Source organism: Balearica regulorum, chromosome 11, assembly GCF_011004875.1.
Source record: "Balearica regulorum gibbericeps isolate bBalReg1 chromosome 11, bBalReg1.pri, whole genome shotgun sequence".
Taxonomy (NCBI): Eukaryota; Metazoa; Chordata; class Aves; order Gruiformes; family Gruidae; genus Balearica; species Balearica regulorum.
The window spans coordinates 21,219,280-21,246,415 of record NC_046194.1 but is presented as its reverse complement, the minus strand read 5'-3'; the positions used below and the strand labels follow the sequence as shown (position 1 = coordinate 21,246,415).

Genomic DNA, 27,136 nt, shown 5'->3' with positions numbered 1-27,136 from the left:
ATTAGACCTCTTTGGCTTTCATTCAGTTTTCAGCACCTTGTTACACTAAAAGTCTGATGTGTGACTAACTTTAAGCACACAGGACATTGTTGTGGCTTCCCTGGAACTATTCAGATGCTTGGAGTCAACGTGTGTAGAGGTGCTGTGATCAGCCAACACACACAGCACTTGGCTGAGTTGAACCTCTGTGTAAGCACTCATATTGGCTCCCTTGCAGTAAAGTCCAAGTCTTTTAGGGATAATAATAATGGTATGTTTTCTTTTCAAAAGACCTCTCTCGGTTTACTAGAAGAATTGGGTTCAGTGCTGTTGCAAAGTGTTTCTGCCTAGGTAGAATAGTAAAATAGGTAAGTAAGTCTGGGCTAGATTGCACGATAGCTTAAAAAACCACACATATGCTGACATAGAGTGGAATGCCCTGGTCTCGATTGCATGAGGGTTTGTGGTCATTTGCATCCAACCTTTGCTCGAATCCCAGAGTGCGTAGGAAGTGCCACCCTTCCTGTTGTAGATAAATATGGAAGCGTCTCAGTGAGAGAGCAGGAATTAACTCTGCTTTTTCCTAGAGGTGGGGGGGAGGAAAGGGAAACAGAAGGGGTAAAGAGTCACTTTTGCAGGTTTCCCAAATCACTTTTAAATGAAATACTTAAGATTATAAAGCATTTGTTGCCTCATTAGTATTAAATTGTGGGAGCTTCTCCAATCCCCAAGCTGTTTGGTAACTTTCCGAAAGACAGCCAAGCAAGCTGTTCAGTGCTTAGGGCACCATTTAAAAGGGACTGTAAATGTCAGCCTGAGTTAGTGACATTCAGTGACCAAGATATATGAACAATTTGTCAATTATTTCTTTTATTCTTGCCAGCTTAATCTGAGTTACTAGTCCCTGTAATTGTCAGGAATTTCCAAACTAGTCCTGCAGAAGAGGGTGGAGTTTCTTACACTAAGGTTTGGCAGCCACTCTGGCTTAGGGCCTGAGGGGAGTGTGCATATTTCAGTTGTTGTATCCTGTAATGTAAGTTTTCAGCTTTTTTTTTCCTTCCCCCCTTCCGTTTTGACTTCCCATTAAGCAGAGTTACCCTGCCTTATAGTCACAGATCCTTTATAAAAAGAATATTTCCATTCTAATGAGACCTATAAGCCATATAAGCTGAATTTAAATGTGGCACTGGAATTGGAACTTCCAGATTCTTTTAAAAATCCTTTGCCTGAATTGCCAGTTTGGACAAAACCGCCCATGTTTAAAATGTAGATACTTGTCTACTCGTATGGAGCTTTGAGAGCTTTTATATGATGTACTGCATTTTAGCATTCAAGTTAGAGGGAAGAAAGAGATAAAGGGATGCTAAATGTGATGGAGAAAGGAATGATCTTGGTGATACTGAAGTATAGTGTGAAGCAATTGGAAGCAAAAGTAGACATTCACAGAATACTTTCCCTGGTCTGTTAGCAGGGGTGAAATGACTCTTCAAATTTAGAACAAGCTGCCATTAAAGTTTTAGATAGTGTGGAGTTCCTTTCTGCAAAGTGCTAAAACGAGTGAGTGATCATGGGTATTTAAAAGAAACTTAAATATGTCTACGAACAGACTTGCGAAGTATGTATATGTTTTATATGTAATATTTAAACTTTACTGCTTCTCTACTATACGTAAAGAAACCCCATAATTAACCTCTATTTTCACTTCTCCATTTTCATTCTTCCCTTTACTAGATGTTCCACAGTTATGCATGTCAGCAGCTTATTAAAATTGTTTCTAGTGAAGTATTAGTCTGTTTTTTAAACTTCAGATTATTTTCATTACATGCAATAAAGTTGAGACAAATTGAATACATTTGGGGTAAAATGCATGTTGGCTTAAAAACATATATCACAGTCTGAAATTGTTAGTGATAATATTTGCAGCTAAAGCAATGAAAAAATCTCATTTTGGAGCACGTGGTGCCTGATGGTCTTAATTTTGATGTCATCATTTGAATGGCTGCAGTGTGCAGCAGGTGGGTAGCTGGTACATGGTCACAGATGGCCTGGATGTGTGAGCTATTAAAATAGTTGCGTTACCATGCTCTCACCAACATCTGCTAGCGTACACCTTGAGAGCCTTTAGCGAACGGAGCAGATGGTTAAACTTTGCTTTGCTCAGGGCCGAAGGCAGGATTGCTGAATTTACAGAAAGGACCATCCTGCCCAGCCTGAGACTCTGGGTAAACGCTGGCTTATTGTAATATTGCAGGAGGGAGTTTGGTGCCAAATACTTTATCTAAACCACAACTGCTGGATCGAGAGGGTACAATTGCTACTGGTTTTACACTTTTTTTTTTTTTTAAAAAAAAAAGGAATTTCCAGAACTTTTCTTGAACTTGGTCATTTCTGCTTACCCTGGTTAATTTATACAATGGAAGACCACACTTCAACTTAAAAAAGTTTGTGGGTTTTTTATAGTAGTGTAACTTGTATTCCTTTCCTCCACCACTTTACAAGCCACTGTTTTAATGAGTGCCTTAAGGAGACAGCTTTGAAAAATAATGACTACCACTAAGAAGATATAAATATCTACTCTTTGCCATCCTCATGCACACACCTTGCAATGGAAAGAGAAGCCAGACATCCTCTCTAGTGGGTGGAGATTGGGGGCTGCAGAAAGAGAAGAAGTTTGAATGAAATATCTTTTCTAAAAGTGGCTTGTATTTAGAAGCTATAAGATCTTTCGGCCATCAGAATTTACCATAAACCAGATATCACAGCTAAGATGATATATTCATTTCCCACTCAGCTATTGTGGAGAGAAATAGCGCATTATTTCTGATAACACTGAGGGTTCTGTCTGTGGGGGGGATGTAGAAATGGTCATTTTCAAATGATACCTATTGTACTTTACATGCTGCGTGACCAGAGCTCTGGCTTGTAGGGAAGAGACCCAAAGGAGAGTTTGTGTGCTTGAAGGCTTCTCTGTTTTTTTCCAGTCACTTCTCTGGGTCTATAAAAAGATATTCCTAGTCTCCACAGCTTTGTCTCACTTAAATTCTTAGACTCTCAGAGCTACGTAACTATTCCTTTCACGACAGAGTTGCTTTTAAAGCAGACACCTTTTGGATGGCTTATCATTCATGGATGAGTAGGGTGGAGAGGAGAGAAAACTCCCTCTCTTCCTTGTAACTAGTACGTCTGTGTGTCTTTAGTGACCTGCATTCCTGTAACAATGCACCACTGGCTTTTTACTGCTGTGTTGCTACCTCTGGTATTCTGACTGTTAGTAATTTTCCAGAGGTGGCTTTGAGAGTTATAACTTATTTTAACGCAAACAAACAGAGAGATGACATTATGACATTCCCATGCAACAAACACTATTCCCTAGCAAGAGGATAGTGTTACCAAATTGCTTCAGCATGAGTTCTTACTGAGGACAGTGGCGCCTTATTGGGCCTGAATTCAAACAAACTGAGGGTTCAAAGGCATCCTGGAGGAATATATTCCGACTGCAAGAGGGAGAGGTGGCTTAAACGTGCTTGCTGTCTTTTTTTTTTAAACTACATTTCTGCCATAGCAGGCAAATTCTTGTGGGGAAACACATTTTCAGCTGCATCTGAATGGATTCAGCTTTAGGATAAACCCAGAATGTAATGAAAACACCCTGAATATATTAAACAAAGGACTTTGAAGACATCAGAAATAGTGGGTGGGAGACAAGCAGATGCTGACGAGTGTTACCAATTTGCTGAAATAGGAGCTGTCCAAGATGAAGAGGGTAATGGCTGGGTTTGTCAAAATGCCTGGGAGGGTTTCTGAATCATTGCTAGCTATGCAGGAAGTCTTCTCTTCTTCCCCAGAAAAACTCTTTGCTGAGTAACACATCTGGAAGCGATGAATCTCTACAAAAGAAGATCCTTCCTTCCCCCTCACCTGCTATGTCCAGGACTGTGTTTGTCCTGCAGAGGCAGCCCCAGTCCCGAGGATGTTACAGCCTCTACCTCCCTTGCTTCTAGCGACCTGACAGTGAAAATTCCTCCTTCCTCTATGCTCTGGCTCCCTGTGCTGTGGGCATGAGACCTCCAGGCCCTTTTCAGAGCCTTTCTTCTGCAAGGACCTGGGATCCCTGAAAGAGAGCACATGGTTTGTTAGAAGACTTTGCTGAGAAGCCTAAATCAAATGAAGGAACAGGATTTGTTTAGCTTTTAGAATGTTAATCCCTTTTCTGCTGGGCAGTTGTTAATCAAATGTCCCTGTTTCTGACAGGAACGCTTTGTCCTTAGCCATTGATTTCAGACCACGCAAATGCTCTCTGTAGCAGAGAAGCCTGCAGGTTGCCTGCTGCCAGGCATTACGTTGTCTTAGGAAGTCTCTTCTTCTGCAAAAAGATTCTGAGGACTAGTTTCAGTTTTCTAGGTTTAGTGAATTTGTTTAATCATTTCATTCCTGTATGTTTAGAGTGGATGATTCATTTCCATTGCTGGAAGCCCTGCAGTTCAGGGATATCGGTGTGCAGACATTTTCAGGCAGTAAATCTTTCTGACTAACTTGGAAACGGATTGCTCTTCAGGTCAGCCAGACTCTTGTGAGCAATGAAGCCTCTGAATCCCAAGCATATCCTGCTTCTCCCAGCTGGCTCTCAACTGCAGAAAGCAATCTTGACAAGGGATAATAAAATGAAGACAGAAATACTTGATCGGGAGGCCAGGGAATCTTTCAGGGGTATTCCCTGCATCGATTCGCACTTTTGTGTACTCAGTTTCTGCAGAGTCCCAAGCCAGTCCTTGCCACCTTTATTTTTTGTGTCCTCGGTCCTGTTGCAGAATTTACGTAATCATCATAGTGGATATGAACTGGAGAGTGACAGCTCTTGTTTAAAATGGTTTAATTAGAAAATCTTGTTGATTGAGTTAAAGCCTAACCTCTGATACCTGGTTAGGACATTTTCCAAAGCAGTCAGGGATTGACCTGGAGAAGATACGCATGCGATTAAAGTTGTGCCTTGCGCTGTAGGAAATGCTGGGAGGGGATACAGTCATGCTGAAGTGCTCTGCTGTGCTTCCAGATGCGCACTGAGGTTATTTGAGATCTTACTGTCTTAAAGAGGTGTTATAATAAAGATATTATTATGAGTAAAATGCTCTGTATTTTCAGAGCACCCTTCAAGGCAAAACAGTTACAACAGATTATGTGAGCATGAGCTTCCTTCTTAGTTAAATGCAGTACCATCAAAAGGAAAATTACTATCTTGTCAAATTTATTTAAAATTATATACCCAAGGGAGTGACTGCATCCTTATGAAGCTTCAGGAATGAACTCTTATCTAGAACACGTGTTCATTGCAAGGCTTATTGCAGAGGAGAGAATCCCGGCGTCCTTTGATGCCATCTCCCCCGTCGTAGATGTTACTGTGGCCCTTGGCCCTGAGCAGCCAGTTTTGGCTCTTTGCTGGGAGAGAGAGGGTGGGGAATCCGTGGCAAATGACCAAGAACAAGCCTCAGCATGCTGCCTTTTTTTTCTTCCTCCCATCTCACTTATATCTGCAGCACCCTGGCAATACTCAGGAAACTCTGTTTCCAATTCCTGTCTTAGGAAAACATGATCATACTCTCAATTTATGATAAATCCCTCTGTGCTTGGAAGAATTATTCCTGATCCTCTTTACATTGAGAGGACAGATCAAGTTGGAAATATTTAAAAAAAAAATTTAAAAAAAAATTAGATTTCACTACTACCACTCCTAGAGAATCCTGGTTCACAGAAAGGTAAATTGTTCCTCACAAATACTCGCAGTAGCAGAGATGGCAGAGCTAGAAATGAGTGACACTGCCAGAATATGCAGTGGGTTGACTGAGTGTAGTGAGTGCTTGAAATGAAACAATCTCGTATATAAAGGATAATTGTGTTAAAAGACACATTAGGAAAGCTGAGTTGTCTGGAGCACACACATGCCTTTAAAGTTTACTGAACATCTGTGTTCTGAAGAACTGAAAATAATTTCAGGGATTCTTGAATTAATTCTGGGTTTTAAGCTGTTAAAAAAAAAAAAAGCCACCCCATACACAACCCTCGAATTTCCTAGCATTCCTAATTCTTCCTGATGCTGGAAGATGAAGTGTATTTTGTGAAGGGGGGAAAAAAGTTGTCTTTAGGAAAAGCCACTGAACAAGCCATGCCTGTACGTTAGGTCTGGTGCATGAGTTAGGCATGTGCAGGCAGTGCTGGTGAGTTGGGCAACAGCTTGTGTTGCAACATTTCACCTGCAGGTTTGGCTGATGGGAGTGCTTTCAAAGTGAATGTTTCAGTGGAATTTCTGTGTCCTAATTCTTTTTTTGGCTGGGCTCTTGGTATTCTTTGAATGCAGGCCAAAACATTAATCCACACATATGCATACTCAGGTTAATTAATTATGAAACTAGTAAAATGTTGTCAGTGGCTACCTTTTGCAAGGAGATTTCTACCTGTGTGTTAAAAAGCTTTTCAGAAATTTAAATGCTTTGTGGTAGGTAATAAGAGACCAAATGTCCATCCTTCCTTAATTTTTTATATAGAAGAGTGGGGGAGGAGAGCTGATTTTCAAGAGATTATTATTCAGCTTGATGCATGATATTTCACTGCTAGCGAGTTTATTAGGTTGTTCCTTATTCTTGTCCAGGTCAGCAAGCTCACATGCAAAACGAAGGTACTGGGCGCTCTCCATTTCTAGGCTCTGCTGCTGACTCATAGTTTATCATTTTTGGCTAGTTACATAACTACTATGAGCTGCTGTTAATCTAAGTGTAAAATTAGTGCATTAATATACACTTTATTGGAGTCTAAATCAGTGTTATTAAGCACTATGATCTGGAATAAAAAGATCTATTAAGTATAACATTTTTATTGATTTTCTGTAGAGCAGCAGTGGAATATTAAGTTGTATTAAAATGTTCTTGTCCCTCCCATTCCAAACGAGCTTGGAATCTTGAGCAATCAAAGAATAAAAATACCTTTCTACTATACTGGTGGGAAGGCCTTTGGTTGGATTACTCACTATTTATTGTAACTTTTATTATAAAATACTTGTTTGGGGAAAATCCTCTAGGGCAGCAACATTCATGCTGTGAGATTAGATGCCTGCTGACTTTATGAAGAGAAGAAAAGGATACCATGTCTGGAATTAATAGTGTTTGGAGATTTCTCTCTCTGCTGTTCACATTGCAGTCTCTGGATTGCCTCAAGGAACAGGAGCGTGAAAAGGGAAAAAATTTGAAGAAACACATGATAAGACCTTTTCGGAAGGAAGGTGTGATGTAAGAACGGCTCACGTTGTTCAGATCAAAGCCCGGCAAGCCCAGTATCCTGTCTCTGCTGAAACTTAGAGCAAATTCCTAGGGAACATTATCAGAACGGGGCCAACAAACAGCAATACTTTCCCAGAATACTTTCCGCTTCCAAGAAGGACTTCCTGAGCCAAAAGTGGTGTCTTTTGTCTTTGGTATCCCTTGGTGGACTGTTCTTCCATGAAACTGTATAGTAGCTCTTTGAACTCGCCTAAGGGAGTCGCGTTTTGCATTGTGGTGCTTCTCTAGACCTTGGCTGTGACTGTTGGGAAAAGTTGCCTTGTTCCTGCTATTTTTGTATTTCAGGATTTACGACAATCATAGCTAAAAAAGCAATGCCCAGATTTGCCACAGAAGGCCAGCTAATTATGATTGTTAGTCTTTTCCTTAACAGAAAACAGTGTCCATAGGTGGGCAGTATTCTATATATTAGAATAGAGCTGGGCCCTTGGGTGTGTTTTATTCTGTTGGGGTTTTTTTAATTCATATTTTAGTTTGGTTTTCTTCTGCCTGATCTGTGGATTAACCTTGCTAAGATAGTTATTGGGGGTCTCAGCATGATAATTTTCATCGCTTATCGTGAGGCAGGATAACAGCTTAGTTTGCAGGATGAATGATGGAGGAGGTCGAAAGGCAGTGGCCAGAAACGGAGCAGGACCTCTTAGGTCACGCTGGGCCAAGATGTGACCGAGATTAACCTCCAGATTGCTAGAATAAACCTGGCTGCAGTGTGGAGAGAGCACAGGCCATGTCTAGCATATGCTTTGATCCTATTTGTTATTTTATTGTTACGGGAATGGAATAGGATCCTGCAGTTTTTGATTCAGTTCCTGCTTAATCTCATGAAAACACTGCCAGTAATTTTCAGGATTGCACTGAAAACTGTTCCCAACTTGTGGACCAGCTCTAATCCCTGTCCTTGCTACAGTTACCTTGGTAACGTGTGTCAAGTCACTTAAACACTCTCTGTTATGAACCCGGATGCCCTTTCTAGCCCATCACTGCTCTCAATCATTTGTAACAGATAATTACCTCAGTTTCCCTATCATTAGAACAAAAAGAAAAATGTACCTAGCAGGAAAGCAGCATTGAGCCCAGAGTAGGAGTCCGAGGCACACTGACAGCACCACCTGGACGTGTTCTTCCCAGCTGGTGTTTCTGTGCTCTGCAATGTGTACAAAGCCAGAAGTTCACTTACTTGTTCTCGTTATTTAACTTAGGTTGCATTTTCTTTTTTATCTTTCAGCTCAAAAAAAAGCAGGTCTATGTTGAGAAGGTGGAGAAGATGCAACAGGCCTTGGTTCAGCTGCAGGCAGCATGTGAGAAACGGGAACAGCTGGAACATAGGCTGCGGACCCGGCTGGAGAGAGAACTGGAATCTCTCCGGATGCAGCAGGTACCCACTGTTTCCCTGTGCCATACTAGGTTTCTTGTGGGATTGCACATTATACACTACACCACGCGTAAAAGAAGGGCAGTGTTTTTTTCCGTCTTGTAAAATTTTTCTTTTGGTAGCTAGAATCATGGATTTGCTGGCCGTTTTATTGGTTTTACTTGACTTAATTCTTCCATTCCGATCAGAAAATTTAGATAAGAGAGCACTAGGGGATCCATCACATGACAAGATTCAGACACAGCCATATAGCTGGGTGGTGTTCTGTCTTTAAGTAACCTGGTTATACTTACTTTTGTATTATTTTTAAAATACTGTTCACAGTCTGAGATTTTATATAAAATTCATTAACAGCTGGCCTGAAAAGAGGCCTTTCAAAAAGCTTTTGCATTTAAAAAGGCAAAACCAATTCTATAAATGCAGTTGATAGAAATGGATGGGAGCTTCACATAAAGTATATTCTTACAATTGTAACATCAGTCATTTTCAGTGAAAAGAATAAATGAGAAGTAGATTGTGCAGTGCTGTTATGAATTGGATGTGAAGTTTTAGACTTATTTCAACCTATGTCGAACATAGGTGAACTGTCAGGTTTGTAAATTTTGCTGGAAATTTGCAGGCCTGTGTTCTAAATCACATTTAGTTTCAGGTTATGTTTATCCCCCAACTTCCACCGCTGCATAGAAACGGATGTTGAAATCTGCTTGTGTTTTTATATTGGTTTCAGTAGGTGTTACAGCAATTTGATAAACTTTTCAGTGGTACCTTTGGAAGATGAGGTAATCTGAACCCCACAATTTTTGACCTTGAGCTTGAGTCAAGATGAAAAAATAGTTGTCTTGTCATGGTTAAGAATTCTGAGCTGAAAATAAAATAGCTTGTCTGCCCCAATTTATTTTCTTTTAGACTATTTCTTTTTTATTTTTAAGTCAAATGTCCTGCCAATCCCAGATGACACTTCCATATAAAAATGCATTTTATCCATTGAACTGTTAGCTCAGCAAATCTCCACTCTTTCTTGTTTTGAGAGGGAACACTTCCAAATCTTGCTTTAGAACTAAATTATTTTTGATCCTCAGCTACTTAATCCACAGGTATACACTGATCATATTGATTCGATAACCATATCCTTTAAAAATCTTTTGGATGTGTTTTTTTAAAGGTGTGATAACTCTTGTATACTTCCTAGTGTTTTGCTGGAACAGTGTTGGAAGTAAGTCTGTGTTACTTTAGACATCAGACCTGAACAGCGTGATCCAGTTCTCGGATGCACATGTAGGGCTTTGCACATGGAAAAAGGCCCTCGGAGGAGTATTTTCCATCTCAGATATTTGCTTGTTAGCATTGCCCAGCTCTGGAATGGCACCAGGAAGCACTCTAGCATGGGTGCTGTGAGTTAAGCTGTCTTTCTTGGGAGCAGTGCTTAGTGGTTTATGACTTCGGAGCTTCAACATTTGGAAAATAGAAAGAGCCTTTCTTGCCTTATGTGAGCTTGTTCCCTGGTTTTGACAGGGGGAGGCTGAACTACCCCTGCAGATGTTTCAGACTGAGCTCTAAAGGAGACCATTACCATCACTTAGTCAGCACAGCATGGCGTAGGCCAGTGAATTTCACTCTGGGGGTTCTTGTGTCAAGCCAGCGCTGCTCTGGGCCAGCCTCTGTCCTTCAGACAAAAAGCAAACAAACCAACCCTGAGTCTTACAGATGCATCCTGAGACTACTTTTTTTTTTTCCCCCCCCCCCTGCTTTTGAAAATCAGCGTCAGGGCACATCTCAGGCTGCCAACGTCTCGGAGTACAATGCCACGGCACTTATGGAACTCCTGCGCGAGAAGGAAGAAAGGATTCTTGCTCTGGAAGCTGACATGACCAAGTGGGAACAGAAATACCTGGAGGAGAGTGTGATGAGACAGTTTGCTTTGGATGCAGCTGCAACTGTGGCTGCTCAGAGGTAAATGAGACTTTTCATAGTACAGGGATTATTTTCTTTTTCCAGTTGAATGTCATGTTTCCCACCAAGGAATGTTGTCATACCACCCTCCCATGATATCTCTCCTTGCTGTGTGAACAGCTTCTCAGTCTTCTGCATGCAAGTGGAGCTTGGCTGCTTTTCCTGGGAGCTGTGCAATTGCCAACAATTAGAAACTTTTTTCCAGGAGAAGATTCCCCCCCCATGCAGGAGCCATTTTCCAGACTAGAATTGCTCTGAGCCATTCCTAGAAGCTGTTAATTCCAAAATAGATGTATGAGTGTTTTGGGTTTTTATTTTTTTGAACAGGAATCAGTCCTCACTGAAGTCATGTGAGATGGGGTAAGCTTGGTGATTCATATCATTCACCCTGAAAGGCTTACTTGTTCTCCAGAATGTTTTTGCAAATTACTTTGTGGTATTGTCCTTGACATGGTTACTAACCAGAAAAATCTACTAGGAAATTCTGCTCAAAACATTCTGCTGTGTATGGAGAGCACTGCTTGTGGGGGTGGGAAGGGTGTCTGAAATTTGGTAAGAAGCTCACATTCCAAGGCAACTGTACAGAAACACTTGTTATGGCTGTAAATGGGCCCAAGTGCTTCAGCTAGTTGGTAAACAAGAGTGTACCACTCTTTAGTGTTAGGTATTGCTTACATATCATTTCATTGCTTACTAGTTTCTGGTTCTTGATGGCAGATTTTATTTTAGATTGTTTCATGAACCGCATTCAAATAGGCATGTTATCACAACTGGCTTCCTAGCTCGCAAGATCATACTAGAATTACGGGGATAAAGTTGCAGATCTGCTGTGTTAGCATTTAAAGACTTATCTTGCTCCAAAAGCAGGCTGTTATTTTAGGGTATTGATGCTTCTTGTTCACTGTTTTCTGCCTCCCCGGAGATTCTCTAAAGGCTCTTGCTACTGCTTGTCCTTAAAGGCCATGTTATGTTTTCAGCGTGTGCTGATAAGCAGGGGTCTGGTCTATTGTTTATCATGGAACGACAGAGGAAGTGTTAGGCCTGTTCAGGTTTTGTTAAATGAACGAGAATGCCTTCCAGTCAGGAAAGAGACAACTTCTATTTTTCCATTTCCTTCTAGCTGCTTCTCCCCTAAAAGGCAGTATTCCAGCAGTGTCAATACACCTGCAAGTTTGTATGCAGTTGGCACCTATAGCATCTCCTTCAAAAAGATAGGCTGTGAGGGATTCCACTAATTTCAGCAGCAACCTCATGTACACTTGCACAGATTTCTTTCCCTTTTCTTTGATAGGGGAAAATAGCATCCCTTTGGAAGTTGAGGTTGCAGGAAGGATGCTTTACAGCACAGGCAGGAATCTGAGTCAGGTTAGGTTTCTTTGATGAATGACCTTCTGGTGCCCTTTGCATTGGTGCTTTGCTGTTCCTGATCTGAACTTTTGCAGAGTTAAAAGTACATTTACCAGACAGTTCTTAGACCTGCTGGGTCTGAGAGAACAGATTATTACAATGAATTGGAGCTCTTGATAACTCCAAATTTTCAGTGTGTTTGCTTTTTTCTAATTATGTTAATGCACAGCTATGTCAGTAACGTGCTCTTAATGTAATGAGTCATACAGTGATACAGAGCATCGCACAGTCACTTTGTTCTGACTGAATAGCATCAAGTAGAATGAAATACTCATTCTGTTTTGGTTAGTGGACTGAGCAACTATTGCAGTGTTAACATCAGCCACTATGTGGAATCAGTCTAAAACTGTTTTCAGCCCACTCCAAGTTTTTTGGACCAAGCTGCTCAGTTAAGAAACTTCCATGCCTAGTTCCTTTTGATACTCAGAGTCCCTGTATGATACTGTTGGAAGGGGAAGGGCAAAAGCTTTATATCTGAAGCAAAGTTTGTGCTGTTTCAATTGAAAAAAAGTATCTACTGTTCTATACCATCCTCCCCCTTCCCCATGTCCTTGGATTTGCCTCATCGATCAGTTTGCAATAGTACAGTGAATCAGTTAGATGATAGACTGGTCCAGGAGGGACAGTAGATTGACTGTCGTAATGACTTGCATATTTTTGTAATCCTTCTTTCATTAGGACTGGGAGTTGGATTTTTGGAAGACACTGAGCCAGCCTAAACTGAAAAAAAAAAAAGTGGATGTTCTTGTTTGTTACTTTTTGGTGATAATTTTGTGCTGCTAGGAGGAAAGCAGCAAACTTAGCTGGTCTTTCATCTGCTCTACTGTTTGTTCTCAGGGACACGACAGTGATCAGCCACTCGCCTAACCCTAGCTATGATACCTCCCTGGAAGCTCGCATTCAGAAGGAAGAGGAAGAGATCCTGCTTGCCAACAGGAGGTGTCTCGACATGGAGGGAAGGTAATATGCAGTTTGGCCCTATCTGGCTTCTTTAGGATGGGGATTTTAAATTAATTGTCTGGGTAGACGCCTCAGAACCAGAAATTCTTGTGTCTTCACCAATGGCGACAATGTAGGATGCTAGACGCTCATTTGGCCAAGAAAGTATCTACATAGCAGTCTAAAACCTGTCTCGATACTGAGGGCTAATGCAAAAAAGCCTTGTCTTAGATTTTTTGCACCTAGCTTGTCCCTCTTCTCTCTTCAGGGCATCTTCATCAGACCCCAGGCTCCAGCCACCTCTTAACAGTCTCACAAAACTGTTTTCCCTGGGGTTATGTCCAGTGCAGACTGGAGTGTGTTAACTGTCCTCTTTCTGTGGGTCTCACGTCCTGCCCATAACTCTCAGCTTTGTCTCAAAGCCCCTTCTGTGGCTGTTCAGAGCAGCTTCCAGTAGCCAAAGGTGGGTGGGTATCTCAGTGCTGTTCTCTCATGCATGTGTACAGGAAGTCTCATACATGATCTGCTCTGGTGGGCCAGCGAGCAGCCAGGATCCAGGGCCATAAGCTCACTTGCATCCTCTCTCTGCCTCCCCAAATGCCCAAGGGAGTCCTGCTCACAGCCACGGAGGCACTGAGGCCTCAGTCTAAGGACAAGTACATTGTTGTTCTTTGTACTTTTCAAAAAGGATTAAGACTCTGCACGCTCAGATCATTGAGAAGGATGCCATGATCAAAGTCCTGCAGCAGCGCTCCCGGAAGGAACCCGGTAAGACAGACCAGCTCTCCTCAATGAGACCCGCCAAGTCGCTGATGTCGATATCGAACGCTGGCTCGGGCTTGCTGTCCCATTCGTCAACACTGAGCAGCACTCCCATCCTGGAGGAGAAGAGGGAGGACAAGAGCTGGAAAGGCAGCCTAGGTAATTTTTAAATAACAGTAGCAATTCAGAGACACAAATTACTGCTCAGAGGGGAGGCAGGAGCAGCAGAAGGAAGAAGGTGTGCTGGGCAGACAGATTGGCTGGCCTAGCACGCTGTAAAGCTGACCGCAAGCAAGATGGGACACATTTGGAACAACTGCTTGTTTTAATCACTTTTGGGAAATAGTGACTTCTGATGCCCAGGTTCTGTCGTTAAAATATGTAAGCCTTTATTCCCAATTTAGTACCTGACTTTAGGGATCTTTGAGATACAGTTTTCCGAGTTCCCAAGTGCTTGCTTTCAGCTGCGTTGTTACAGCTGTCTGAAGGTGTAAAGTCTCCTTGAATAGGAGCAGAGATACTAATCAGGATTGCCGTCCTGTAGTGTTGTGCCTGCGCTAACATGACTCCTGTCTGGAATGGCTCAGCGCCATTGTTCAGAGAAAAGAAGTTGTAACAAAGCAAATCTTAGATGATTTTTTTCTTCCTGGGGGGATGTTAGGCCCAAAGGCCCTCCCTGTGAGGCTAAAAGACGTTGAAATGTGAGAGTCTGTTGCAGCTGATTTCAGAGTGTGCAGATTTACCCTGCCGTACGTGACAGGACAATAACGTGTTAGTGCCCACTCTGTCTGCAGCAACATGAGGGTACTGCTATTCTTCAGGCATTTCAGCACCCAGTGGTGGAAGGTGCTATAGAAAGGTAAATTAGTACTGTCTGCCAAAGCACAGAGCGCTTTCCAGATCCTAGAGCAAGTACTACAGAGGGATGCAGAACTGATACCAGTTAGTTTTCTGGGATTGTGATGTTTTCTTCCCTTTTTCCAAAAAGGTGTTCTGCTGGGAACAGAATATCGCTCCGAATCCATTCCCTCCACCCCCTCTCCTGTCCTCCCTTCCACACCATTGCTGTCAGCCCACTCGAAAACAGGCAGCAGAGACTGCAGCACCCAAACTGACCGGGGAAACGAACAAAGCAAAGCTGCACCTTCCACTGCAGCTCCCACACCAGGACGACTCCCCGGTGCCAGCCTGGCCTACAGTGCAGACAAAACAGGTAACAAAGCTCCGCTGCTCTCCCAGAGGGTTCCCTGCCACTGACTCACCATCAGTTCTGCTCTGTGGGGCAGGTCCTGCTGTCCCATTTTTTCCATTTTTCCAGGAAAACTGGGTTTAGTTTCTGTGAGGAGAGATGCATTTCAGAGGCAGCTTGACAGTGTTCTGAGGGGTCTTAAATGCTATGAAGTGGAAAAAAAAAAAGGCTTAAGAGTGGTAGCATAAGCACGGACACACTGGGCAGAGAGGTATAGCGAGATTTAAGAATTGGAGCAGGTATATGCAAATCCCAGGATAGTCTCTGAGTCAGTCTCTGCTTTGAAGTAAATTGTGAGTAGCATGCGGGGTTTAAACAGTGTATGAAAATGGGCCGTAGAAATGGGCCCATTGCATTCAGAGCAAAGTGGACTCAGATAAGGGGGAGGGAGAAGAAGGAAAGGTAACTATCGTGATAAAGCTGTCTCGTTACTGTGCTGTCCCAGTCGCAAGACCACTTTAGCGTTGGCACAAGTGGATCCAGTTGACAGTGACTGTCACAGAAGCTGAATTTGCTTCCCACAGAGCTCCAAGCTGGCAAGAGCTGCTCATTTTCCAGCCCACTCTGCCAAATCAATGCAGATTACACAACCTTGCCTCTTCTACTTACAGACACGTTACAATTATGTTGTTCTTTATGGAAGAGTGAATTTGGCTGGTCTGCTGTGCATCTTGCCCATGCTATGCTATTTAATGGGTATCGAGGGAGACAGAGGAACGTGTTTTGTGGTGAAAGTCTGCACTGACTACATTGGTTTAAATGCAGTCACTCCAGTTTTATATGCCATTGTGTATCAGTGGGAGATACCCAAAGGGAGTTTGATAGAACATCTTTATTTGTCAGGCTACATACATGAAGAATTGATTTTTTTTCTTTTTTAATGAAAAAAAGGAGTTGTTAGCGGTCTTTTGGCCAATGATAGAAGATTACTTTTAAAATGTTAACTTCATTTTTCTAACCTCGTTGAAGTTACAGCTTTGTCTGTCTGTCTCTTGTTTTTCCTCATCATGTAGATGGGCCACTCTTCCACTCCAGCACTCTTGAAAGAAAAGCCCCTGTTCAGACCATGGGGCAGGACCTCCCAGATGGAGAGATGGTAGAATACCTCATCTGAAAGCCTGTACCAGGATCTGAGCTGGGATACAGTAGCAAGAAATTTTTAAAAGACATTTTTATTGGGAAAAAAATGTAGTACCTGAGTAATAAAAGAACACTTAGCTGTTTGCTCTTGTATATTATGTCTCAAAAGTATGGACAGGTTAATTTATAATTTGTTCTAAATTATAAAAAACCCATAACACTTGTTCTTTGAAAGTTCCCCCTTTATTTTTTAAGTACTGGATCTGGTAGCATCTGGAGAAAAAATAAGAACTTAGGTGCACTACAGCTGATATTTCATTTCAGTATTTTTAAAGTCTCTTAAACAGAAGTACCTGTTCTCACAGCTGTTGATTAACGTCTAGCTTGAATGCAGCAAGATGGGCATAATGGCCTTGTAATGATCAGGACCAGGGACTTAGCTGTGAGCATCACTCAATGGTTTCAGAATACAGGTATTCTGAGAAACTTTTAAACTTGAGCTGTGATCAAGGGAGATTTGACTTTATGCTTTCTCTTCACTGTCAGTGTAAGAACTCAAAATAGGTCTTTCACATTCATAGGCTGGAAAAATTTCCGTTTTCAGTGTGGTAACATTCTTTTTTTTTCTTTTTTTTTTTTACTTCCCAAATTGTGTTATTTCTGTATTAAAACAAATGACTCCGGTGATTAATATTGCATTTCACATTTTTAGTTTCATTGAAAGATTTATTGAAAGATTTGCCACACTTTTATACTTAAGTACTTTTTCAATAATTTATACAATGGATAGTAAATAATATATTGCATTCACATTTTACGTAAATTAAAAAAGGAGAGTTTACAAGCTCAGTCCTGATCTGTTAGATTTCTGCCATTGTCATTCCATTGGCTTTAGTGGAACTACTCCAACTTTACCATAGTGCAAATGGCACGCCCAGTTGCTTTTAATCTACTGCATCTGTGGAGATCTTTCTCCATAGCAGATTTTTCTGTATTTCAAATGCCTTTCTACTTTGTATGTCCCTCCTTCTTGGAGATACTAGATTCTTCTTCATATAGCAAAGCCTCGGAGGTAGAGCTTTAAAGAGAAGCTCTGCGTAAAGTGTCAGATGGCAAATTGTCTCCTTCCAAAATAATTTTTTTCTTCATCTAACTGGAGAGAGCAGGTTAAAGAAAGTCCCAGAGGCATTACAGAAGAAAGTTACACCTTTAAGTCATCAGGTTCACTTTCAGATTTTTGGGAACTAGCACAGATGCAGCAATGATTTGGTTGCAGATGCTATAAGGAGATACTAAGACCAATAGAAGTAGATGAGTATTTTTTGTTGCTGTCTTTGCATTTTATTAAAACACTTCGATATTAATTTCTGTTAAAAACTAATTTTTTTTTTTTACTTGAATGTTAAAATACTTAATTAGCCAGTGGTCACACATTGGGAACCTGGCTAGTCTCAGCTTTCTGTGCAGTATTAGAGTAGCCAGATTTTCATTTCAGATCATTTCACCCCAGAAATAAGGAAAATCAGCAATTAATCATCAGTCAGTGACTGTCCTCAATTCCCACTTAGTTGGCACTAGCGATACAGCGTCCCATTGAAGTGGCCTTATCAGATCAACAGATAGAACATGAATTTTACAACGGAGGGTTGGGAGCTGAAAGGAGATGCCTTCTGTCTGCTGCACGGGTGAGTGCCTAAAGATCAGCTGTGAGTTGGATTCTGTTTGTCTTCTAGTGATCTAGCAGATCTGCTGCTTGCTAGTGTTCTTCAGGCTGTATTCCTAGACCTACGGAAGTTAGAGATGGCAAAATACATATTGTGAGATATGAACTAAGTCTAAAGAGCCTGGCTTTCCCAGTGACTGCTCTGACAGGCAGCACAAACTCCCTTCCTTTGCCACTGCTTAAGACACTTCAGAGCTGCACTTTAAGGCTTTCATTGTCTCTGCCATATGGGACATCATCCCGCTGGACAGTGCGGTAGACCTTCCCTAAGTGTATTCTAATAATCTGTCTGAATTAGTTCTCCGTCCTTTTCTAGACAAACTATTTGCAGCCTCTTCATTCTCATCCCTGGGAATGTCTTACGTTTATTTCTCTTGGCTTAATTCCATCCCATTATACAAAGTAATGCCCACTCTGGATGATTTGAAGGATTTCTCTTCCTCCTCCACAGTTGTTGAAAATGCAGGAGAAGCTTTTCTCATTAGCTCAAGGTGTCCATCTTTCTCCCATTTCATCATAATTTTCCATATTATGTTTTGTGGTTTGAGCTTAGAATGAACAATAAGGGAGATCAAATGCCATTGTCTGTGTGAGAGAGGGGGAGAGATGTTTGAGTGCTTTTCTAATCTTTTAAAGACAGGAAAAAATATATTCCATTTTTACAAGTACTTCTCAGCAGTAGGAAAGAAGTTTTGCAACTGTAGGGTTCTAGATAAACAGTTCCAACTCGCTTGCTTGACATTAATTCTAAAACGTCTAGGAAAATTTGGATCCTTTGCAGATAAAACCTGTTTTAGAAAACTGATTTTCCCCAATCGATATTGGCTGTTCAGCTGGACTAGGTAAAAATAATTTGTTTATCCTTCTTGCAGCTCATTGTTATCAGACTGAATGTCTCTGTAATCTATTTTTACAAAGAAAAAAGGACACAATAGCTTTCTGTGAATAAAATACAGATTATGGACAGCAACTGTCCATACCAAAAATGGAAGCCAGGCGGTCTCTGACAGTCCGAGCCATCAGGGTTGCAGGAGCCTTAGCAGTTCTGTGCCCTTGGAAGTAAATTGGGAAGAAGATGGTGCATTTCTACATTGTTTAGGTTCTTTGTCCTGTTTTGATTCCTTCCAAAACTTTTGACATGGAAGTTTGAGGTCATCTTCCTGTGCTGACAAACTAGGAGCCATCAGGAATGTATTCTTTCCCTTGAGCTTCCTCAGAGCCATCCTGATGTGAATGTAAAAGAGCTGCTTGCTTTGAGGAAGATGTGTACTATAGTCTCCAGTCTCTCTGTACAGATTTTTATTTTGTTTTTAAACAGAAACTGCTTTAAGGAGACAAACTGCACAGCTAGTTCCTTTTCCTTCTGTAGAGCTTATTTCTAGTAGAAAGTGATTTTTAACACGATTGCAATGACCTTCTTTGCAAACCAAAATTTTAGACTAAGAGTTTTTCTTAAACTCGGGTATTAGAAGCAGAATTGTAGCTTTTATAAAGAAAGCCACATATTCTTCTTTGTAGAACAAAACAAGAAAATCAAGTTTAGTTATTTTTCCTCTTTCCTTTCACTGCTAACAGAATGGCCAAACTCACAAGTCCTTCCCTTGGGCAGTTCCTCTGGGATTTGACGGCTCAGGGAACTGCCTGAGATCTAGAGGCTTTTATTCCCATCTGGCCCGATGTCATTAGTTACTTCGAATAGCTCCTACCTGGCAACTCTCGTGGGGTCTAGAGCAGCAATTTTCAGTCTGTGGTCTCATGGGAGAGCCTGCAAAGGGTGGCTGAAGTCAGCAGGTACTGTCAGGGGGCTGAAATTCTTTATGTGTCGTCTCTGCCTCCATTGGCAAGTTTGTAGAGTGAGAGGCTGAAAACTGGCGTTAGCTTTGCTTCGTTTTTGAGGCTGCCTGAGTGAGGGGACTTGCAGAGTTTTAGGCCAGAACCATTTCCAAGGAGACCTCCTGCTCCAGGAGCCCGCAGCGATGACCGGCGGCACGTGAGACATCTAACAACCGCATCCCGCAAGCCATGACACTCGTACAGTGAATCCCAACAACCCTGGCCAGACGATATGTTTTTTCCATTGCTTATAAAACGGTGGCGATATAAACTCGGTGCAGTCAGGACAAGCGAAACCCCAGGGGTAATTTGGCGCTCTGTCCCTCCCCGTGAGGGCTGGCACAGGTTAGCCCGGGATTCACTGTGCTGCTTTACGCTGCGGCCGATGGTTTTACTCCATGGGGGGAGGGCTGTGGGGAGGGAGGGGTCTCTTTTCATGTATTTGTATAGGAACTCTTTTTTTAAAAGCTAGCATTTTTATGTCTAGAAAGTAAAAAGACATTGTAAAATGTAATTGTACTGTATTTATGAAGAAAATACATTTCTTTTCAAAAAGATCTTAATCTAAGTTGGTTTTAGAGTTTGACTTCCGACTACGTCATCTCTTAGACTCCCAGAAGCATTGAAACCCATCTGCTTCACACTGCGCTCTCCAGCTGTGCCGTTAGGGCAGCGCTAAACTATCGAGACGCAAGAAAAAAGCGACCGCCTGCCCTCCGAACTCGAGCAGAACCTGTGTTGCTCCGAGTCCTGAAGTATTTGGACCCTTGATTTCATTCAGCTTGGGCTCTGCTCAGGATCAGAAGTGGAGGTGTCGAAATAACTGGAGAGCAGTCTGGAGCACCGTGGCTTCCAAGCCTTGCCTCCGGGAAGGGCTGGGACGTAGCGGGCCTTTTGCTCTGGCTGCGGAGCAGGGATCGCCCGCGGGAGAGGCCTCGCTCAAGGCTCCCGTCCTCTCGTTGAACGTCTCTTCCGTTTGTGGAGGAGCTTGGGGGGGCAAATGGCTTCAAGCCAGTTTCCCTTTCAGCAGAGTTGGGGTCCAAAAGGCAAGATACGAGTGACCGGTTAGCTGCTTCTCTTTAGGATCCAAACTATCAAAGCATAAATTACTAAAAGTTTGCCACTTCACAGCCTCAGAAAATGTGTCAAGACAATGATCTTTCCTATATAAATCTATATCGAAGTGAATCGTGTGGATTTTTTTTTTTCCTCCCCATTCAAACCATCAAGTTTATTTTGTTGTTTGTGACTGAGCTGTTTTGTAATTCAGCTGTTGAAACAGCCCTAAAGTCTTTGAAGATTATGGCAGCTTTAATTCCAGGGAAGAAAACAAAAAAGTAAGTGTAAATGTGCACTAAGAGATCTTGTAAATGTCTATCGTTATCTTTGTAGTTAGCTATAAAAATATTTTGTGTGTTTTTAAAGAATGGATCCTGTGTTTTCAATTTTTTTCCCACTGATCTGCTTGTTTTGCAGTAAATTTTCTTAGTATGAAAACATTACTGATTATAAAGCAGAACCAATCTTCACCTTATCTAGTCCTCCCTGCTGCTTGGTCTTTACGTTTTCAATTCCTAATTGGAGATTTTGCAGGATAGAATATTTATTCATTCCCATCTCTTCCCTTAAGCATCACTTTTTGATTTTTCCCTCTGACCGGTCCTGCAGCTGCACCCACCACCGGGTGCTTTCACACCTTTTCAGTAATCAGATGAACAACGCTTGCTTACCGTAACTTTGAGCTGCGGTGACAGTGCCAGCCACCTCTCCTTTGACAGCTGGACCGTTTTTCAGATGTCTGAGGGTAGCGGCACGTGAGCCACCTGCAATCACGTGAGTATTTTCTACACCATGGTCTTTAATAGACCAATGTGCTTTTTATTCATATATTTTTGGTGCGTTTTCTTGCCTCCAATTTACTTTTCCTTTCTCGTCACTCTGTCGGAGGGAAGGAGCAGGGATTACCGGGGAGTGGGTTGAAAGTGGTCGGCCTTGACGCATTTGCACTGTTGATTTTTGAAACCGATCTTAACGTAGTTGTAGCCTCCCCTGGTTGCCGGTGCTGTGATGAATACCGGCCTGACAAATCCGGGGGCCAGTGGGCAGTTTAGCACATACATCCTCTACGCTTTCAGGCCTTTTGACGTTGTTTCTATAAATCTCTCTGGCATGCCACAGTAGAAACAAAAAGACCAAAAACAAAAAAACAAACCCCAGCCAGACCAAAAAACCCCCCCAAAACAGCTACAGAAGCTTGCTAATAGCTGGCTTATTTAACCCAACAACTGCGGCCCATCTGCAAACGGGTGCGAGCGGAGCGCTTGGACGTTTCACGACGCCCCTGGTAGCACGACGGGCCGGTCAGCACGATGGCAGCCCGGCCGCCTGCCGGGAGAGGAGGCTGGAGCGAAACACCCCCCAAGACAGGCTGCGAGGCTCCGGCCACGGCTCCGTGGGGAGCAGCGAGGAGCCGCGCAGGGATGATTTGGGGTTTCGTGTCCCCTTACCTTTCCTGGAAGAGTGTTTACCGGCCCACGTGGACACAACCGTCTTGGACACAGCACCAGGAGCCCGCTCTGCCGGATGCATCTGCTGGACACGCGCCTGGTAAATTCATCTCCCTCACCCCCAGCTCCTGCTGCTCAGCGTGCCAAGATTGGGGGCTTAAAAGAGGAGAAAAAGATGAAAAAGTTGCTTGCTTTCTTTTGGTTTTTCCTCTCAATTGGCTCAGCCCTTTTGCTCCAAATCCTTACTAAGTGCAACTTCGGTAGCGGTCGGTTGTTTCCCCGACAGCCCCGCTGCTCCTCGGGCTGCTGGAGGCAGTTAGAAGCTGCCACAGAGCACTGTGAATACGGTCCCGAGTCTTGCACCACCCAGTTGCATCATTTGATTTCTTGTAAAGCGTTGCCTGTCATTGCTTTTAAATACCTACGAAGAAAAGCAAAATTCCGTAATAACGCAGGACCTTTCTAGAAACGGCGCTCTGTCTCCCCTTCCTGCTCCCCAAGACAAACAAAATTTCAGCGTTTTATGTATTCTGCAACAGTTCTCTGAATTTTGTAAGAGTAAAATAGGACGGCAGCAAAAACCTGGCCTCGTAAAGGTGCCTTCAAAGTGATACTTAGATATAGTGACATGTTTGAGATAATCTTCACTTTGTATTTTGGAGGTAAGCTTTAGAGGAAGATTTTCTTTGATCCCTTGCCAAGAAGAGTACTAACCTTTTAAATATAAAGCCTTTATATATATATATACACACACACACACACACATACATATAAATGCCTACAATATATGCAAGCTGATAATTTTGAGAACCTCGTTGTACAAAGTGAAAGTTTCTTTTCCTCCCTAGTTGTTTTTTTAAACATAAATGGTCTTCTTGGAACTTCATTATTCTCTACCTTTCTGCATTTTAGAACCAGAAAATAAGGAAACCTCCCGTCTGCAGCGTTTCGGTTCTGTATTTCAGTGTTTCAGTTGCTTTTCCCTCGCTGATGGGCTGAAGCACAAGAGGACGGGACAGGGATTTACCTCCTGCCGAAGGGGCATGTGGAGATGGGGCTACTGTGGCTGTTCACGCTCTGAGCGGGACCCAGGCTTCGGCCTCGTTGAGCCGCAGTGCCAGGGCAAGGTGCTCAGCAGCACGCAGCCTTTATCATCATTAGGTTTCAGTGTTAACAGGGCTCACCCAGGCTCTGCTTCGGGCTTTGTGCAGCGTCGCAGCCACCGCAGCCTCTGGGGCTGAACTACTTCCATTTGTTTCTCATTTTGAAAAGCATCACGTTCAGATCACGAGAGCCAGCATCAATTTTTATTGAATTATCATGTTTTGGAGGTTGGCAGGAGGAAACCACGCGCTGGGGCTGCCCGGGGCCGAGTCAGAGCCCTGCCAGCCGGCACTGATGCTACCCGGCAGCAGCCCCCGAGGGACCCGGCCCTTTCTTCACCTCCGGACACCACAGGATTTTTTTGTTTCCTTTGTTTGAAAGGATTTGGGTTTTCTGTGACCACCCCACAGGGAGGAGCTGGTCCCGGTTTGGGGAGAGGAACGCTCCTGCCTGTTTCCCTGCTTGCGAATGCTCCAGCGTGACTCCCAGCAGCTCCTGGGCTGTTTCTGCTCGCTGCCTGGCCAGCCCAGCCCAGCCCCCAGCCCCAACGCTGTCCGCAGCAGAAGAAAGAAGAAACCACAAGCGTTTTCTTCCTGGAGCCAACCAGCATCAAAGGGACACAACCTCCGGCGAGGGCTGTGCAATGCTGGCATCCAGCGTGCTCCGGGAATGCATCCCTTCAGCCTTCATCCTGCTCTGGGAAAACCTGCGGAGATGCGGTAGGTCAGTTCGTGGGTTTTTTCCAGCTAAACTTTTGTCTTCATTAACCCATTCCCATCCCTTTGCCTTCCCCACGCAAAGCTGAGAGCAGTCCGGACCCTTTCGTCGTCCTCGAGAGCTTTCCTAGAGGGAAATACTCACCCTTTTGATTCAGCTCCGTGATTAAATCCATGGAAAGAGCCCAGCGCTGAGCAAGCGCAAGGGAGCTGGCGTTGGAGCATCTCTGCTGCTTTCCAACCTGCGGCGACGCGCTCGGGGGTCGGGGGGGGCTCTGCTGGGTGTCCTGCCAGGGGGGTGGTCAGGCAGTGACACGAAGACTTCCCACCAGAAGTCATTTACAGAGCGCAGGATTACGGTTCGCACGGGCTTTGGATTTTCTAACTGCTGAAGAGTTCCAGGAATGTCACTTTTTGGGGGGGGATGACCAGCAGTTTCTGCCCCGCCGCCGGTCCCGTCTCCCCAGCCAGGCGGGCCCCGCGCCGGGACAGCCGAGAGGGCGCTGGAGGCTCAGAAAAAGAGAAAACAGAAGGATTGGGAATTGCTTAATTAGAAACAGTTTTCTCCTTTAATGTTCTGCAATTACTTTGAGGTCAGTAGAATTATTAGTGTTATTAATCACCGAATTTCCAGAGAACTAAAGTTAATAGTACCATAATTGGGCCGTACCATACAGCAGTAATTGCTAAGTGCCAGCAGGCAGCTAATTAAGTCTTCCAGCCCTTCTCTCTAGGCAGATCTTACTTCTTCTAAGTCTGCATCACGGATAACTTGGCTGCAGAGAGTTAAAAGTCGGGGTGAGCGCAGCGGGAGCAGCGCATCGGCGAGGCGGAGGCTATCAAGGACTCTGCCCCCATTTCCAACCCTGCCGATCACATCTCGGGCCGCTTGCCTTCGGGCGGCTTCGGCGTGCGTCCCAAGGCGGGCAAGGAAAGGTGCTTTCTGATGTTTTGGTCCTGAACGGGCTGGGAGAAAGCCTTTCTGTCCAGGTTTGTTGCTCGATGAGGTTGCTATCGCTCTAGCTGCAGGGAGCGAAGCGGGATTCAGGCAGTAAAGGACTGGCACGCGCTAGTGGGGGGGTAAAAGGCACCTCTGGTCATAGGGAGTGATGGGCAGAGGGTTGCAGGATGCTGAAGTAAGGGATTTCCCAGTCCTTCACTTGAAGAGGGAGTTTCTGCTGGGTTTGATAACCCTCAGCGAGTCTCTCGGCAGTCGGGGACAGCCTCAGCTTCCACCCCTTGCGAACACGCCGTGCCACCGCCCACCGCGGATGCCGCAGCCCAGCCTGCCAGGGCACTGGGATGGAAGATCTCCCGGGGTGTTTCAGAGCCAAGAACCACAGAAAAAGACAAAGAAGAATGGAAGAGAGCAGGTATATTCGCTAGTCCTGCTCTCAGACTCTGGCAACTCGGCGAGCTCAGCGTTAAGATGAAGGATGAGCGCTCGCAGAGCCCCGGGCGTGTGGGACAGGCACAAACGGTTGGCGCAGCAGGACACCCCACCATTTCAACACCCTCCAGACCAGCTTGTCTAACTCTAGTCTACTCCATCACATGCGAGACACCCTCCTCCTCCTCCTTTTCCTCCAGCCTGCTTTGCAGACCCCCAAACACTTCACCCCCTTGCACTGTGCCTGTCCCCAAGCACCCACCCCTCCTGCTCTGTCCCCCAGTCTGTAAACCCACGGTTCCACCTTCTCGCCAGCTGCAAGGAATGAGCCTTTCCCAGCAGGTCCGTCCCCCCGCTGCCCTTGCAGGTGGGACTCTGTCCCCCCCCAGCCCTCGCTCCCCCGGCAGCTTTCGCCCTGCCCTGGGCTCTCCCCGGGTGCCGCAGGGTCTTGCTGGCTGTGGCAAACAGCATCTGCCTTTGCTCCAGGGTAGAAATGTCTATGCGTCGATCCCAGAGTGTTTCCAGAAATTTTAGAACACGTGGAAATGTTTGCATCCTAAGTCTAGAAGGAAATAATAATTGCGACATAATTGCATTAGTGCCAACTGCAAATTACCCGTGAGTGGAAAATGAGGAGGTTAAAGCTGACTAAGTAAACAGTGCAAATTAAAGATGCAACAGCCGGCGTAGCCATGCGTTACAAATAAAACTCAGGTTTAACCTGGAGAGTCAAAACAGTTTTAGGTGGCTTGTGCAGAGACGGGGGTAGCGCCTGCTGTCCCCCACGTACAGCCCCAAAGGAATGCTGCTGAGTGAGACCCTACGCTCACAAACCCAAAATCCAAATTCAGCCCATCCCGCAGCCTATTAAGATAACAAACCCTAAATTTCTGTTTAATTTCTAATGCCCGGTGTAGTGAGGATAAGCAGCCATGCCACGCCATCTCCGCTCGTGTGCAGCGGTTCGGTGGTTTAACCCTCAAATGCTGCTGCCGAGCCTTCGAAAAAGGATCTGGCACTGGATCGGGAAAAAAAAAAAGGCACTTTATGGAGGGACTGAGGAAATAAGGCTTGAACCAGCTGCGCCACACGTGTAGGGAAAGGCTTCGACGCCGACGCGTGTATTTATTCTTTGTAATTGTAACACGGGGGTTCAGGGCGCTGGGGCCGCACGCCGCCTGAGCAGGGCAGAGCCAACAAGCTCTGCCGTCCCCCCCGTGGCAATGGCACGAGACGCTGCTCAGCCCGTCGCCCTCCGTCGCGGGGCAGGCGTGTCAATGGGCATTAACCAGCTTCCAGGCGTCAGACCAGGGAAAAGGCACGTTTTCCGGTGTCCAGCCCGGCAGGGAGACCGGACCGAGCCGGGACTTGTCACCCCGACGGCCCCCCCCGGCCGTGGTGCTGCGGTGGCTGTGCCGGAGGCACATCTGGGGACACCCCCTGCGCCTCCTCGGCCTTTTTCTCTTTTTTTTTTTTTTGTTTTTTTTTTTGTTTTTTTTTAAAATGTGGAGGAAGGGAGGAATGAAACCATACGTTTGGGGAGTTCGGGGACAGATTCCAGGAAAGTTTTGTTCTGGGTTAACTTTAAACATTTCACTGGTGCTTTGTCTCCGTGTGTGTGTGAGTTGTTGGTCTTTGTTTCAAGCAGAGTCATCCCACTGCGCCGAAAGTAAATAAACTTCCAACAAAGCATTTGAGCAGCTTTCATGCTAAATTCATCCTCCCATCTTTTTTTTTTTTTTTTTTTTTCCCTTTGCATAGGGGCCATTGGGGAAAGAAAGCAATGTTTATCTTTGAGAC

The 27,136-nt window shown here is 44.1% G+C and overlaps 1 protein-coding gene across 5 annotated transcripts in view; it reads left to right on the top strand.

Annotated features, from left to right (window-relative positions):
* AMOT (angiomotin) overlaps positions 1–17,427 on the top strand; it is a 61,550-nt gene extending 44,123 nt beyond the window's left edge. For all 5 annotated transcript variants that reach the window (XM_075763654.1, XM_075763652.1, XM_075763656.1 and 2 more), the window contains 6 exons: positions 8,530–8,679; positions 10,436–10,626; positions 12,871–12,993; positions 13,661–13,893; positions 14,723–14,947; positions 15,997–17,427. In XM_075763654.1, coding sequence (XP_075619769.1) covers positions 8,530–8,679; positions 10,436–10,626; positions 12,871–12,993; positions 13,661–13,893; positions 14,723–14,947; positions 15,997–16,097 — 1,023 coding nt within the window. In that variant the 3' untranslated portion in view covers positions 16,098–17,427. The remainder of the gene's footprint in view (positions 1–8,529; positions 8,680–10,435; positions 10,627–12,870; positions 12,994–13,660; positions 13,894–14,722; positions 14,948–15,996) is intronic.
* The last annotated feature ends 9,709 nt before the right edge of the window (positions 17,428–27,136 follow it).